The 16,439-nt window shown below is 35.8% G+C and overlaps 1 protein-coding gene across 1 annotated transcript; it reads right to left on the bottom strand.

The window, feature by feature from the left end:
* Positions 1-1,160: 1,160 nt before the first annotated feature.
* Positions 1,161-13,137, bottom strand: LOC106554976 (vomeronasal type-2 receptor 26). The gene is made up of 5 exons (XM_087714612.1): positions 12,883-13,137; positions 11,179-12,009; positions 7,798-8,025; positions 3,192-3,318; positions 1,161-2,062 (listed from the first exon to the last, which is right to left on the bottom strand). The coding sequence occupies exons 1-5, from the start codon at positions 13,135-13,137 to the stop codon at positions 1,161-1,163; spliced, it is 2,343 nt and encodes a 780-aa protein (XP_087570738.1).
* Between the last annotated feature and the right edge of the window lie 3,302 nt (positions 13,138-16,439).

The following is a 16,439-nucleotide window of genomic DNA, read 5'->3' as shown; positions in this document are numbered from 1 at the left end:
CTTTTTTTTCCTCAAATCAATATTCATTTTAAACCAGAAACATTTTGGGTAGGGTTTATGGATAAAATAGTTGAAAAATAATTTGATATTTTATTCTTAGGTATGATAACGGAATCACAACTTTTATACACACAACATTGGAAAGATTTATGATACCCGCAATACAGGAATGCTTATAAAGATGACCGACCTGGCAACAATGGCCAAGCTTGTGACGGAAACAAATTAATTTGTAACTGGAAGCCTTTGGGATTTTTTTTTCAGGAGATGGAGAAAGTCAAATTTTGATTTATGGATTTGACAATTGTTAAAATTTAAAAAGGAAAAGAGACTTTTAAAAAATTATTTCCCCTTTCTATTTAGAACAAATTTGACATTTTAGTATAGCTTTAAACTAAGAATCTAAAGTAATCCTTAGAAGTAGAAGTTGAAAGTTATACTCAATATATGTGTTTTTCATTCTTTTTCTTTATACTTTTTCAAACTATCTTTATGCTCTTTTTACTCTTTATTCCTTCTATTGATTGTTACTTTATGTTGTTTTTTATCTGCCTGGCCTGTAAAATGTAATAAAATTATTTATATTGCTAATGATGGACTTCCTACACTAATTCTAAATCAGAACATTTCCAGGAATTTTCTGTTCAACACCTATGTCACAAAAAAGTCCATAGAGTATGAATATTAGCGCTGAAGATAATGGAATTTTTTTTAAAAAGGAATATTAATTACACAAGTGAAATAATGGAAATGAAGTGTTTAGATTTATACTGTTAATATATTTTTGTTTCTTAATATTTCATAAGGTTTTATCTCATTCCTAAATAGCAGCATTATAAAACATGATCCATTTAGGGTCTTCATACCTTCCCACTATAAACTACGAACAACTTCAGTTTTGGTTCTTTAAATAACTTCAACCCAGTCATTTTTTCCCTCAAACCCAAGCTGCTTACTCAAATAAACATATGCTCCCTTCCTTTCTCAGAATTTCAATTTTAATTGGAGAAGTGCTAATCAATCAGCCTTTACTCATAAACCAAAATGATTCCAAATTTCTGCTGCCTTCTGAAAGTCAATAATTTAAAATTTAGGAACTTAAAAGAAAGTATGCTGAAAGACAGAAATAATAGAAATAGGATTCTTTTGTTTGTGTATTATTAATATTTTCTCTTTATTAATTGTTCCTTCTGGTTTCGCTCTGGCCGAAAAATAATTATGTAACATTTGGGGAAATATATGCAGACTAGCAACCCAGCAGTAGAGGCCAAAATTGAGAAAACCTCCACAGCCACCATGTATTTGCCTTTGGTGCTTAGGTAGGATGGAACAAAGGAGAGCCACACACTGCAGAAGATCAGCATGCTGAATGTAAGACATTTGGCCTCGTTAAAACTGCTGGGGAGCTTCCTAGAGAAAAATGCTACTGTGAAACTGGCAGCTGCGAGGAAGCCCATATAGCCCAGGACACAGTAGAACATAACAACTGAACCTTCATTGCACTGCATTATAATTCCATCCATTTCTGAATGGGTGTCCATTTCAGGAAAAGGGGGAAATGTGAACAGCCATACTGTACAGATGCTTGTTTGAATCAGGAAACCAGAAAGCACAATGGAGGTGGTTAGTCTTCTTCCTACCCAGTTCCTCATCCTGGATCCTGGCTTGGTGGCCATGAAAGCCATAATCACAGTGATGGTTTTTGCCAGCACAGAAGACACAGCCACTGAGAAGATGATGCCAAAACTAATTTGTCGGAGGAGACATATTATATTTCCAGGTGCAATGAGGAATTGCAGTGAGCAAAGGAAACAGAGGAGCAGGGAGATGAGTAGAACATAGGTGAGATTTCGGTTATTGGCTTTGACAATAGGTGTGTGATGGTATTTCAGGAATATTGCCAGCACGATAGTTGTGCAAAGAGAAAAGAAAAGTGCCAGAGTAATTAAACTTATTCCCAATGGTTCTTCATAAGTCAGGAACGATACTTTCTTCAGAATACATGAATCTTGGTTTTTATTTGGATATTGATCTTCTGGACATTTTGAACAGTCAGTCATGTCTAGAATTTAAATAAATAAATGCATATATGCTTGTTCTATTTTCATACCATGTCATTCTGGTCTTACCCATTTAAATTTCAGCATAAGAGAATTTAGGGATTCTGTGCTAACAGAAGAAATGTTACTCATGAGTTCCTCTCACGATTCATTTATTACTTGTGCAGGTGTGTGGGGGGGGAGGGTTTACATCAGTGTTCAAGTATTTTAAGGAGCATTATTGACAATAATATACCTGAAAATAAATGTATAATAATTGTTCTCATATCAGATCATTTATTTTTAATATTCTTCAGTTTTTATATTTCTGTGCAATAAAACCAAGCTAATAACAACATCTATAAATATGAACTTTGCTGAAGGAACTGGGGGAATCCTATTTCCTATTCTCCTTATATTACATTTTTTTAAAAAAAACTTTCTGAATAAAGCAGAACAGAATGTTGGAAAATTATGTTGTTAAAATTGAGGCAATAATGTCAAGGTAAAAGAAGCTGACTGTGGTATAACTAAACTTCAATAAACCTCTCTCTGCCCCAGTGACCATTCATCATCATGATTGTGATGAAAGAATAACAATTTACCCATACCTGAATGTACGAACTTAGCTCACTTTTCTTAGGAAAAGTGACTACCTTGTTTAGTATCTGTTCACAATTACAGCATGAACTGTCTCACCAATCCTTGCATTGAAGACCTTTGCAGATCTGTAGATAAATTAAAACTTCAAAGACCATCATAAGCACAGTTGCCTCATGCCCAATAGTGGGCAGCACTATTTATGTCCACTAAATGTGAACAACCTGTACTGATTTTAATCAAATCTGTTAATTGCTTGGGATTTTGTGAGACACATCAGGAACTTTTTTCATGGGAAGTAACGTTCAAAGATTTTAGATGAATAATTTAAAAAGTACCATGGGAAAGATGATGGGTCATCTAGACCCCAAAATCATATAAAGACTTCAGCCAGCTTTAAACCATAAACTGTGCATGAAATTTTTCTTCCAAAGTATTGTGGATTTTTTTTTCTTTTTGGAAGTGTAAAAAAACTTAATTGATAAAAATATAATTCAGTTCCTGAGGTGACCTACAGAACTATAATTCAATTTAGCTCACAATGTGTCTTACCTTCCTGGCTTGAAATCTTCTCTTTGGGACATGGAAGGCAATCATAGCAGCAAAATGGCTTCTCTTTCTGCTTTTTCTTGAAATAGCCAGGGAGGCAACTCTTGCTACAAACTGAAACAGGTATGGTCTGGCCAATAAATGAAGTAAAATGTTAATCATTTATTTTGGAAAAAAGTTGAAAAACCATGTTTGATAAACAAATAATTATTCAAATTTGAGACTTTTTAAATTAGTCTCATTATCAAAACTACTAAAATTGATTTCTTTATTCAATTCTATCAATTATTATTTCTTTTTAACTGGGAAATATGTTATAGTCAGGCCATTTCCTAGTGTTGAAATTATTTTGGTAGAACTCAAAAAATACTTTAGTTTTTATTTCAAAATACTGAAAAGTACCCACTCTTACTACTTGATAACACAAATAATTAAATATAATTAAAAAGATTTTTTTTCAGACTTGTTTAAGTAAAAAAAAGAATCTAATAGAGAATACAATGAAGTAGATCTGCAAGAACCTGATGATTCCAGAGCTAGTAAATAAACATCATACCGAAAAGAGATAGCAAATATTGAAGGGAAAAAAACCTGCATATGAGGAGATAGGCTATGGGCAATAATCATATATAGGCAACAGTGAGTAATTAAAGCCATCAGTATAACTGAGATTTCTACGTAGGAATTCCAAATTATTAATTAATAAATTTAAAAAATAAGAACGATTCTATCACAATATATATACTCTATTGAATTGAATTACATTGGAATTTTTGGACAATGGAATTGGAAAAACCTGTTAAGTAGCAGTTGAATGCAGGAAAATATACCTGAATTAGCTTCCTAAATTGTATTTAACAGCTAGAAGATTGATTTGAGTAATAGCAGGAACAAATCTAAAGTTTTGGTCCTCTGTATTTTCAAGGAAGATTAAATCATGGATGGCAAAAGAGTTATTACAGGGATAGCTGTCCTTCAGGTGTAGTAGCCAGAACACCTAGTAATTTGGTTCTCAAATAGTTCAATTTTTTAAAAAAATCTTTATTAGAACCATGCATGCCTTTCAGCCTTTACTTTTCATTAATATATATGTAAAGTATTGAAGTATACAGTGTGTGGTGTGTGTCTGTATGTATTATATAATGTAATGAATCCCAGGTACTTAAGCTTAGAAATAAAATCACATATATCTCTACATCTTATTATTATAGCTTATTCCAAGCTTAAATACTTAGGATTCATTACATTCATTAAGTTTGTTAATTTTTCCTTCTCCAATACTTTATATGAACAGTATGTTAAGAACAGGTAAAGCTTAAAAGGGATGCTAATGAAGTTTTGATGGAAACCAATATTTAAAGTGGATTCATAAATCAGTGTGAACTTTGTTTATTTTTAATTATCCAATGATATACAAATAAAAATAAATTATATTCACCTTCAGGGATGGTACTTCCTCAATCTTGGATTTTTTACTAGAGTTCTGGGAGTTTGATTGTTCCATGTAGAATCTTTGCTATTTCTAGCACTGCACTTATTCCTGAGATCTTTTGGAACTCTTTTTCCAGCTTAGGAGTCACAGCCCAAAGTGCTCCTCTTACTACTACTGAGACTATTTTTGCTTTTACTTTCCACATCTTCTTCAGTTCATCCTTCAGTCTTTATGTTTCTCCAGTTTTTCATATTCCTTCTTCTTGATCTGTCGGTCTGTCTGTCTGTCTGTCATCAATCTATTTATCTATCTACCCATCCATCTATCCATCCATCCATCCATCCATCTACCTATCTACCTACCTATAATCTATCATATACACCATTATATATTTTTTCATGCAAGAGTGTGCCTTCTAGTTACTCTTAACTGTCACCAACTGCCTAAACTAGTCCTTTGCAAATATTTTTGGAAATGTTTTGATATGGTTTTCTTATTAGGCTGAGAGAAGGTGACTAGCCCAAAAATCATCCAGTTGGTTTAAAAACTATATCAAACTGGCCCTCATCCTCATACAGTAATATAGGTTTTAAAGCAATGTATACTGTATCTCATCTGACTTTTTAACCAACATATCTTAGGAAAATCTATATCAATTTATATAACCAATTAGATACCCTTTATTGTCAGAAATTTTGAATTCATTACTTACTGACAATCCCTCATCATATTTGAAATTATTTCTATGATAAAGATGTAGAATAATGGTTCCCTAACTTTTTCAGTCCACCACCCCCTTGGTGCTACAAATTGATTCTCAGTGCCCCTCACCCAGTGGTGGAATTCAATTTTTTTAATACCGGTTCTGTGGGTGTGGCTTGGCGGGTGTGGCTGGGGGGATCATGGGACTGGGCAGATTGCATGACGGAAGGAAGATAGTAACAGTAAATTCAAAGCTGTAACAATTAATTGCACATTTTTTCAAAATCTAATTTAAAAACCTTTTTAGTTAATGTTAATTCAACAAAATTGTTCAACATGATTCAGTGATACCAGGTTTTCAAAGTCTGATAGTTATTTATCAAGAACCTTAGTGACTGGTAACTTAATAAACTCAGTAAAATTTAATAACTACTTCACTGTTCAATAAATTCTTAATATGAGGGATGGGCTTGATGAAGTGATACCAGTTTCCCAATGTCTGGTTTTAAGTCACTTAGCAGGAGTCTTAAATCACCACATTCAGTAATCTGGAGTCAATTTCTTTGGTTGGAGAGAAGTTGGATAACCACACTGAAGCCACATTGCACCAAATATGATGTTGGAAATGCAACAAGGAACTTCTTAACCACTGTCCATGGTGCAGGATAGCGATCAGAAATTTCTTTCTGTAACCAAAACTCTTGGTAAGATTTCTTAAACTTTGGCTTCATCTCAATGTCATTTTCAAGCTTTATCAGTTGTTCTTCCACTACCCCATCTTCCTCAGTACCTGCAAATGGATTTATCACCCAATCTGGAATTTCCATCAAAAGAAGATCCTGATATCGCTCAGACATATCTTTATGCAGCATGTCCAAATGGTCACAAAAACTTGTAGATCATCATCTTGTATCTCACCTTTTTCTTCTAGCTCAGACAAGCTCAGAAATTGGTATAGCTCGTGACGGCCTTTATTGTGCTTGAATAGAGTCAACTTTGAAATAAACGTAGAGAGATGACAGATTTGGCCTTAATAAGATTGACCTCATTTCCTTGCAACTGCAAATTCACTTCATTGAACTTTGCAAATAGTTCTGATAAATAAGCAGTCATGCCTGATCTCTTTGAGATCACCACTGAGCAAGGCATTCTTGTCTTCAAAAAACTCCTCAACAGTGTCAAAAAGATTGTAAAAGCATCTCACACAGTTGCCTTTTGATAACCAACAAACTTCTGTATGAAGCAGCAAACAATCAAAATCTTCATCATTGAAAAGATATTGAAAAAGTGACTTATGACCATTTTTGACAGTTATGAACATTGTAGCATCCCCATGATCGTAAGATAAAAATTTGGATGCTTGGCAACTGATTCATACTGTATTTACAATGGTTGCAGTGTCCCGAGGTCATATGATCATCTTTTGCAACTTCTGACAAGGCAAAGTCAATGGAAGAAGCCATTCACTTAACAACATTCAGTGATTCATTTAACAAGTGGCAAGAAAGATAATAAAATAAGGCAAAATTCACTTAACAACAGACATTTTGGGCTCAATTATAGTTATAATCTGAGGACTACAGATTGTTTATTAATCCAGATGATTTTAAAAAGAATCTTATTTACAATACTAATAACATAGAAAAAAAACATGCATCTATGAAGTAGTTGCAAAATCACACCCTGCCCCAGCATGAAAGGATTACAATACACAACCTCTTTTGTATGCTGTTCAACCTATATTTACACAAGAAAGTAGCTCAAGAGGAGTAGACGCTCTTCCTCTTAGAATCACATCCCAAAATTTCACCTTCCCCTGCAGTTTTTTACGGAGGCAGCAGCTCAGTTTCTACACAGCATGACAGACCGACCAAGGGTCTCTGTGCACTCATGTCAGGTGGGACAGGATCCTCGGCTCTTGTGAAGCTGTTCACCCACATGCCCATTCATTAAATAACAGCGGGCCGTGAAGAAGAAAGGTGGCAAAGCTGTCGAGAAGCAGGGAAAACAACTCCATTGCTACATTTAGGGGTTCATGGCCACCCCCCCCCACACACACAGATGGAGGTGCTGTTTTAACTGCCAGTCTCGTGCAATGGAGAAGAACCCAGCCCTTCCACCCATTGAAGGTGCATGTGAGACCCAAGCCTTCCCAAAGGCATGGTGTTGCCGGTTCCTGGTAAGGCGAGACTGAGCCACCACCTCCACACAAGCTGTGCAGGGAAAGACTCTCGCTTTTGGTCCCATTGTATACCCTTCCGCACCTGCACGCTAAGCAAGTCGTGAATACAGTACAGCAGAAACACCTCCAGCACTCTTCTGCCACCTCCTTTGCCTCTTAGCGCCCTCCCCCCTAAGTCATCCCACCCACCCCCAGGGGGCAGTACTGCCCACTTTGGGAACCACTGGTGTAGAACTACTCTTAGAACATCATCTCAATAATTTCAGATAAAATAACCTCCTTGCAAAACCTACTTGATTGAAAATTTGTGGCCAGCTGATGGCTTCCTCATGAATGGTGAACATTTTGTCTTCAGCAGCCCAGGGATCCAGCTTCCCAACTTTCACTCGATGGAAGGACTGGTTGGGGAAGGTGACCCAGTTATCAATATCCAGTCCTGTAATCAGTTTTCCATTCTGATCAAAGGAAATTTCATCCCCAACACTGTTGTTAAATGAGACTCTTTTCAAAAAGAAGTGAAGCTGAATATGAAACAAATATATAGGGGGGAAATCAAGATTAATCTATAAAATTATAAAATACAAAAGCATAATTATGTAATACATAAATAGCATATCCATCCTTTTTATTTGAAATATGTTACATAACCAAAATACTGTTTCTTTTCTAAAGTGATAAACTTTTTCTCAATCATAATTATCTGTGATTCTTGATCAAAAATTATTCTTATGGTCTACTAATTTTCAATCATTAAAACAATGTAGTCCAAGAAAGCCAATCCAAGGTAGTTTAATAAGCAAAAATTTAACTTATTATGGAAAATATATCATTTAACAAACAAATATAATTAAGCTTCCACTATTTTTGCTATAGCCTTAGCAAACTTGCCTCTTGTTATTTGAGAAAAAGGGATCAGGGAAGAATAGATCACTTTAATATCTAAAGTAACTTTTGAATAGTCAAGGCTTGAACTAATTTGTCAACATTATGTCTCTGTAATTCTAAAGAGTCTACCATTGATGTAGTTTTATTCAATAAATCAATAAAAACAAAAAGATCCATTTTCATTGTTTCTATGGCATACCATGATGAAAAAGGAAGGTAAAGACTTTTTATTGAAGCTCTCTTCTCAAATGAGAGTGATACTTACAGTCAGGCTATTAAATTATACAAGAATGTGTAGAATAATTAAGTCAGGAATTGAAAATAGGCAAAATAATTTGAGCAATTTATATCAGATTAAGAACACATAGAAGAAGGATTTTGGAAAATACTGTAGATGTGGTCTGAGGAAATGATTGCTCTGGATGTTAGATCAAGAGACTGAAAAGTAGAGAGATTGCCAATTATCATATCTTTTCTCTCTCTTTCCCCTCTCTCACTGTATGTCTGTCACTTTCTCCCTTAAAACAGCAAGCTTGCTAATTGCCATATGAGTCTCTGTCTCTGTCTCTGTCTCTGTCTCTGTCTCTGTCTCTGTCTCTGTCTCTGTCTCTGTCTCTGTCTCTGTCTCTGTCTCTGTCTCTGTCTCTGTCTCTCTGTCTCTCTCTCTCTCTCTCTCTCTCTCTCTCCTTCTCCTCCCCTCTCTCATTTTTCTCTTACTGAATGTCCCTGATTCCCCCCTCACCCCCTTTTTTGTCTTTCAACAGAAAGAGCCATTTGGTTGGGCTTCATATTTATGTCTTCTGAGTCTTTCGCTAAATTGCATTATTTCTCAACATCTTCATCTTATGCACAATCTCGTTGTAGTGAACTTTAAAAATTCTGGTGATGTTATACTTTTTGGTTCCCTGTACAATTCATAAATGTTTGCTTTTCATTCCATTTTATGTCTCTCTTATTCCATTTTCTGTCTTTACTTGTCCTTAGAGCAAAAATAGAGTTTGGAGAACAGAAGAGTCATACAGCTTGTTAGTTTCTCTAACATCTCTACCATGATTAGGCTTCCAAGGACAATGGGCAAAAACTTTTTTATCTGCCATTTCTACAAAGGTTTCTGAAGGGAGCTTAGAAACAAAATAATAAAATTTCTGTTTATGCAGTTATATACTGTACGTTAAGCTGTACTTTTATTTCTTGAATTTCATTTAATAGTTCAACAGCTCAATAGTAGTAATTACTAACGTGTAATAACTTCTAGCTCATTGGTAGTAACTGCGAAAGAATCTTGGAGTCCTAGTGGGTAATCCCTTAAATATGAATCAGAAGTGAGCTGCAGCTGCCAAAAAAGCCAACACAGTTCTAGGCTACGTAAACAGAGGGATAGAATCAAGATCATGTGAAGTGTTAATACCACTTTATAATGCCTTGGTAAGGCCACACTTGGAAAACGGCATCCAATTTTGGTCACCACTATGTAAAAAAGACATTGAAACTTTAGAAAGAATGCAGAGTAGAACAAAATAGATGATTAGGAGATTAGAGGCTAAAACATATCAAGAGTGGTTGCTGGAATTGTGTATGTCTAGTTTAATTTTAAAAAAAGGATTATGGTGACATGATAGCAGAGTTCTAATATCTAAGGGGATGCCACAAAGAAGAGGGGGGGTGTCAATTTATTCCCCAAAGCATATGAAGGAATATTAAAAAAACAATGGATAGACACTAATAAAGAAGAAAGCCAACCTAGAACTAAAGAGAAATTTCCTGACAGATAGAAAAATTAATAGATGAAACGAGTTGCCTCCAGAAGTTGTGGATGCTGAAACACTGGAGGCTTTAAGAAGAGATTGAACAACTATTTGTCTCAAATAGTATAAAGTTTCAAGCTTGAGTAGGGAAGAAGATGATGTCCAAAGTCCATTCCAACCCTGTTATTTTTATTTATATGCTAATTTAGTTCAACTACTTTTAGGCTTTCAATTTCTGGCCACTTACAAAGATATATTTTTGAAAGCATGGTCCTTTTCTCATATAATGGGGAAATAAGCTTGGACTGATCTAAATCTCATAGATAAATAAAATTTGAATCTTGTGGTCCAAAGCAGATCATTCCTGCTGCTCTATCATTTATAGTGTCAAATAATCCAAGTCCATATTCTTTTTCTAGCACAAAGATAGTGATGTTTGGACTCAGAATTATTGTCATATTGAAGAAACAAAGAGAAACTTCTACTTCTATCTGATCCTAAATAGATGAAAACTTTATTATTGTATTCCCATTGGACCGATTGACTAAAATGCTTCTGAGTGTGGTTTTTAAAAGGCATACTTAACTTCAGCAAGCAGCTCTTGACATGTTGACAGGAATAAAGCTTCTCATAGGAAATAGCTCCCACATATGTGATATAGCCAATAGGAAAAACATCTCTATGCTAGCTATAGCCTATCAGAAAAAGACCTAGAAAGTCAATGAGCTGGAAATTTTAAAGCAAAAAATGACAGGTGTGATGTTTGCAGTTTATCCTTGCAAGATCCTATTAATATAGTTTTACAATAATTTAGTTCACTTAGTTGTGATCACATGACAACTGGGATGCTACTGCTGTGGTAAATGCAATAACCATTAGTCTGACATTGTTTTCAGTGCTGTCATAACTTCAAACCAATGTTAAAAAATCTTTGTAAATTGAGGACTTCCTTTACCAACTTCCCATATATATCTGACTATTCTATAGGGGATTCGGTGCAATGTAAATCTCATTTTCAATATGCTTGTTCATTAATAGAATTACCTTCCATGGCTGGATATCTTGAAGACGGAGTTTTCTACCATTCAAGTTTCTCCTGTGTTGTTGGCTCAACCTCATGGCATTTAAAGCATATGCCACAGCATACACTGCATTGTATATACTGTAACTGTGACTAGTCATCTTCATTTCAAAAAAAGTCCCAGGAAGGCTCTCCAATTTCTCCTTCCCTGTACATACATCTTCTATTTGCTCATTCTCAGATGGATTTGGAAACACACAGCCAAATGCTTGTTCCCACACATCTTTGAGGAAACCATCCTCTTTTGAGGAGAAATAATCTTGTGTCTGAAGAAAATGTTGGAACCCTTCAACTTCATTTGAATAAGCTGCAAAGCTCAGAGCACCATGAAGGAATTGGATATCCCAGCTCTTCTGATAAAAGAATGATGCAAGACCCATTTGGGAAGCCATAATCCACACCTTAGCTTTTGGCTTTATAGTAACCATTTCTATTTCAGGTAGGCGTAATAACCATCTAAAATTTAAAAGATGGTTATTATTGATTATGACGACATTGGCTTTGCTTTTAACAAGAAGGTGAAAGGTTTCAACAAGTGATTTCAAAGTGTCAAAAAATGAGTGGATATGATTTGCTCTCAATTGTTCTATGAAGTCAATGCAGATACCATGAAGTGAAAATATTGAGAAGATTAGGTGCTGAAATGTTCTTCCACCAAATCCATAAACAATTACCCCAACCCAAGTCCATCTAAAGTGCAAGAGTAGTCGAATAATCCCTCTGTAATAAAGTTCTTCACCTGGAAGCATGCTGTAGTAGAATGGGCTTTCATTTGAAAAGGCATCTATTGGGAACTATGGAAAATATTAGATTAGATAAATAGAAAAAATAAAGATAAATATGTATCCTTTCTAAATTAATGTTTTGAAATATGTCATCATAAACCTTCACATAATTTCTGGGCATAAGATAGTTATGAGATTATGATTGAGCAGAGTATCATTCACTTTTGCTTAATTTCAAGAATAGCTTTTTATTTTACTGAAATACATTGTTCACCACAATTTATTATCTGAATACTTTTCAAATATGGATTCTTTCCTTCTTTATATCTCACGATAACCTTCATCCAAAATTCTGGATTAAGAATGAAAAGACCTTCGTGAAAATCATCAGTCATGATTCCTCAGTCGTTAATTATTACCCACTTTCATAACTAAACTTTCTTTATCTGATAGTTGTAGATTAATACAGGTGAGGCTATAAATTTCTCATTACAACATGTTTTTTTAATTAATGGTCACCTGCTTATCTATGCCAATCCCAACTGTGATCTCTAATTGAGGACTACCTGTACTAGAAGAAAGCCCTACATATGACACCTTGAGCACCTGAATGAAAAGCAGACTATAAATATAATAATGAAATAAAATATAAATTAATAAAAAGCAGGAACATTATATAGTTTTTCCTTCACATTAGAAACTTAGATGAGAAGACTACAGGGATCCAAAATTCTTGACTAATTGCTAACTTTTAATGATCATTAAATACTAGATTTCATACATTAATACTAACACAAAGTTCTGAAACTGAAGTTTTATTTTAGGACATATTAAATATATTTCCTTAAATATGTTCATTGGAGAAAATTATAGAGGACAATTAATTATATTTTGAGGTCTTGTAATACCATACAACTGTAAAGACAAAGCCATTTATCTTACCTCGGGAACTTTGTAAGTCTCTAAAATATCTGCCATGTCACTTGCAGTGCTTGGATCAGTAGTCACAACAACTGATATAAGTTTGTTCAGGATTCCACACTTGTAGTTGGGAATGAGTTGTTTCTGACTAGAGAAAAATTCCATTGAGGCATGATATATGTAGTCACCACCATAACTCTCATAGATTTTGGAGCCCAGGGTGATATTTGGTAAGAGCTGGATGTCTTTATTGATCTTCTTCACAGCAAATATCATGGTCAATATATGCTGATAATATTTAGTCAGAACTCTGCAACAGGAATTAGATGCTGTATCAAATGGGATTCTGCATCTATAAAGGACAATGAATCTAACTCCATAAAAAAGTGTCTGACAAACTAATAATAAGTCTTTCACATTAAATGATTCAAGATAAAGCATCAAATTAATCATTTAGAAAATAATATTCAGTTTTATGTTAATTGATTTATATATCTTTACCCAGTGTAAGGGATGTGGTGGCTCAGTGGCTAAGATGTTTGAATCCCTAGTGCTGTGTAACAGAGTGAGTTACTTGTTCTAGCTTCTGCCAGCCTAGCAGTTCAAAAGCATGTAAAAATGCATGTAGGAAATAGGAACCATCTTTGGTGGGAAGGTAACAGCATTCCATGTGCTTTTGGTGTTTAGTCATGCCAGCCACATGACCATGGAGATGTCTTTGAACAGCACTGGCTTTTCAGCTTTGAAACAGAGATGAGCATCACCCCTAGAGCTGAAAATGACTAGAACACATGTGCGAGTGGAACCTTTATCTTTACCTTACCCAGTGTAAATATTCTAGAATTACTTTTAGGAGAATAGTGAGGGATTTTTTTTCTATCTCTGCAATTTTAAAGCAAGTATAATTATGTGAAGCTGACAAGCATCATTACCAAGCAGGAAACAGAGTTATTAGTTTTGTACATCAGGAAAGAAACATTGAAATAATCACTTTTTCATAAAATAAATGTTTTCATTTCAATTTAAGTGACTGCAAAAATGGTATACATTTAGAATTTAATCTGACTTTGGTAAGAGGGAGTAAAGATGGCCTGGCTTTTGAAGGCAACAGGAATTTCTCCATCTTTACGCTGAGCAACTTCAGCTCATCTGAAGTTAACTTTTTCTAAAAAGTGACTTCAGGAACATAGGTTGTGGGTCTCCTTCACAAAACTACAAGAAAAGAATTTTTAAGCAAGAAAATCTTATTTCATTTAAACTTTAGCTGGAAAAGCTTATTTTAATCCCAGTAAATAATTAGGACATATAAAAGAGATGTATTAAATGTTTAATATAGACTAAGGAAAGAAAAATATGTCTTACAGAGATTCACCCACAGTAGAATGATGGGGATCTTTCTCAAAGCTTCCTACATCTCTAGTTTTGAAGACAAAAGAAGTCATGCCACCAATGATTAGGTCACCTGGGTGGAAATATTTGTGATCAATCGGAATAGGATCTTGGATGTTGCATTTTATTGGTTGATTCTTGCAAGCCATAGCAGTAAGAGAAGGCAATAGCAGTAGGAGGAGATTCAACATCATCTTAATAATCCCAGTTCAATAAGTCTTTTCTCATTACCATGAAATTCTTAAAAATCTCCAAACCTGAATTGAATCTCTGTCACATGGCTTTCATTCTGTAATGAATGTTAACACAGAGATGGTTCTGAGAGATAATTTAAATTGTTTCACCTGTTTCTAGAATATTTAATTGTCCACCAACATTCAGTCCCTATTCTTCCAAGTATAATAATTATGCAGGTCTTTGAGGAAAACAAAGTTAATAATATTTTTGATAATTATAGGTCAAAGAGAAAATTGCAACCTTAAATTTTTCATGAAATAGTAAGGGTAGAATATATAAATATTTCATTCTATAACAATGAAAAAGTTTTTGAGATGAGCTGAAGTTGCTCAGATGAATCCCACAGGACATGAGTCAGAGCTACAGTTAAGACCTACTTTATAGCAATAAGGGCTGAACCAAAGTGCTTTCTCCATGTTATTGCATCTATAGCATGTCACCTAGTGATCCTGTTGAGAGTCACACAGTTTCTCTGTGGAAATAGAGTTGGGATGATTATATTCAGAACTGTGCAAAGAACTTCATGCAACATCCAATAGACAAAGTTAAATGGATCAGTTGGAATCCAAGCAGATCCATTTGAGATAATCAAGGAGTAAATAGTTTGACCCTGTTGATGCTATTTGTACAAATTACCTGTCAATTAGATCCTTCTCCCTCCTGATTGTTGAAAATATAGTGACCTCCAGGTGGATACATGCAGAAATAAATTCATCACTATAGAGGAGATATGACCTGAACATTTTAAGGAGATCCTTTTGGGCTGGCTGTAGGATCTTGGCTGGGTGTCATAGTCTTGCCTCCTTTGGTTCCTTTCTTCAAGGCTATGTAGGAGATGCCCAGGCTAAGCCCGACAGAAGGCTCAATATTATCATCAGTCCTCAGTCCTTTTATGCCCACAAGAGATCTAAGTCTAGCTCAACTTGAATTCTATTGATTCAACCACCAAATTACATTGACTATTAGTAGTTCACATTTTTGTAGAAAACTTTCACAAATGAAAAATACTATATATTCATTTGAATTGCCTGGACTCCTGATTTCCTGAACTTGACACCTATCTTTCAAACCCAGTTTTGGGTGAACTTAGAATCCACTGTAAAAGTTTCTGGAAGAACAATCAAACTCTCAATTTTTAATAATTTGTTTATTAATTTATTTATTTAAAACTAGCTGTACCGGGCCACGCATTGTGGTGGCTCAGTCTGGGCATAGTGGGGCAGCAGATGAATGCTGCCATTGGTCAGGACTCGGAGCTTCTGGGCCGGGTGAGGCTGGTTGGGGGAGATGGTGCTGGGGCTGTTGGTCTAGTGGAAGTTGTTGAGCATCTCCTTGGAGGAGCTGCGCTAGGGCTCCCCCAAGTCAGTGGCCCAGGAGAATGAGATGTCCAGGATTTTCGAGGAGGAAAAGTCCTCGGTGTGCTGCCTCATGGGGCACCCAGGGGCTGCCTCATCCCCACTGCACCTCAAGCTGACACCGCCACCACTACCCCATCAGAGCCACCTTGGCGAGGCCATAGATGGCTCGCTGTGAGGGGAGGTGGAAAGCGCACGTGGCCGGCCGAGCTGAGGAGACACTCCGCCTCCACATCCACTGGAGCTCCGCTGGGCTGGCTGGGGGTAGGCTGGCTTAAGGGCATGAGGAGGAGGCTGAGGAATGTGCAGGTGGCGCCCTGCCACGCCCTGCCGCAGACAGCAAAGGAGAGGAGGGGAGAGAGAGGAGGAGGAGGCCGAAAGGCTTCAGCTCCTCTTGGCAGAAATGGCCAAAGCTCGTCAGAGGAGGGGCGCAAAGGGGAAAGGGTGCAGCCGCAGCTCAGCCACACATATAAAGAGACCATCGGGACGAAGCTGGAGAGGGGCCGAACTGTTCTGAATATACTATACTCACTAAATGAATGCTATGGTAAATGACACAGCTCAATTCCAATGTGATGTCACACGAAATAATTAAAT

The sequence above is a fragment of the Thamnophis sirtalis genome, unplaced genomic scaffold, assembly GCF_051295495.1.
Source record: "Thamnophis sirtalis isolate CommonGarterSnake01/CBP01778 unplaced genomic scaffold, rThaSir2_p1.2 scaffold_4, whole genome shotgun sequence".
Lineage (NCBI taxonomy): Eukaryota > Metazoa > Chordata > Lepidosauria > Squamata > Natricidae > Thamnophis > Thamnophis sirtalis.
The sequence above is the reverse complement of the archived record's forward strand: the minus strand, read 5'-3'. Positions and strand labels throughout refer to the sequence as shown.

Coding starts and splice junctions, on each gene's coding strand:
- LOC106554976 (XM_087714612.1), bottom strand. CDS start 13,137: ATGATATTTGCTGTGAAGAAGATCAATAAAGACATCCAGCTCTTACCA. Junction 8,026..11,178: donor AAGATATCCAGCCATGGAAG/GTAATTCTATTA, acceptor TTTCATATTCAG/CTTCACTTCTTTTTGAAAAG. Junction 2,063..3,191: donor GAAGATTTCAAGCCAGGAAG/GTAAGACACATT, acceptor TTTAAATTCTAG/ACATGACTGACTGTTCAAAA.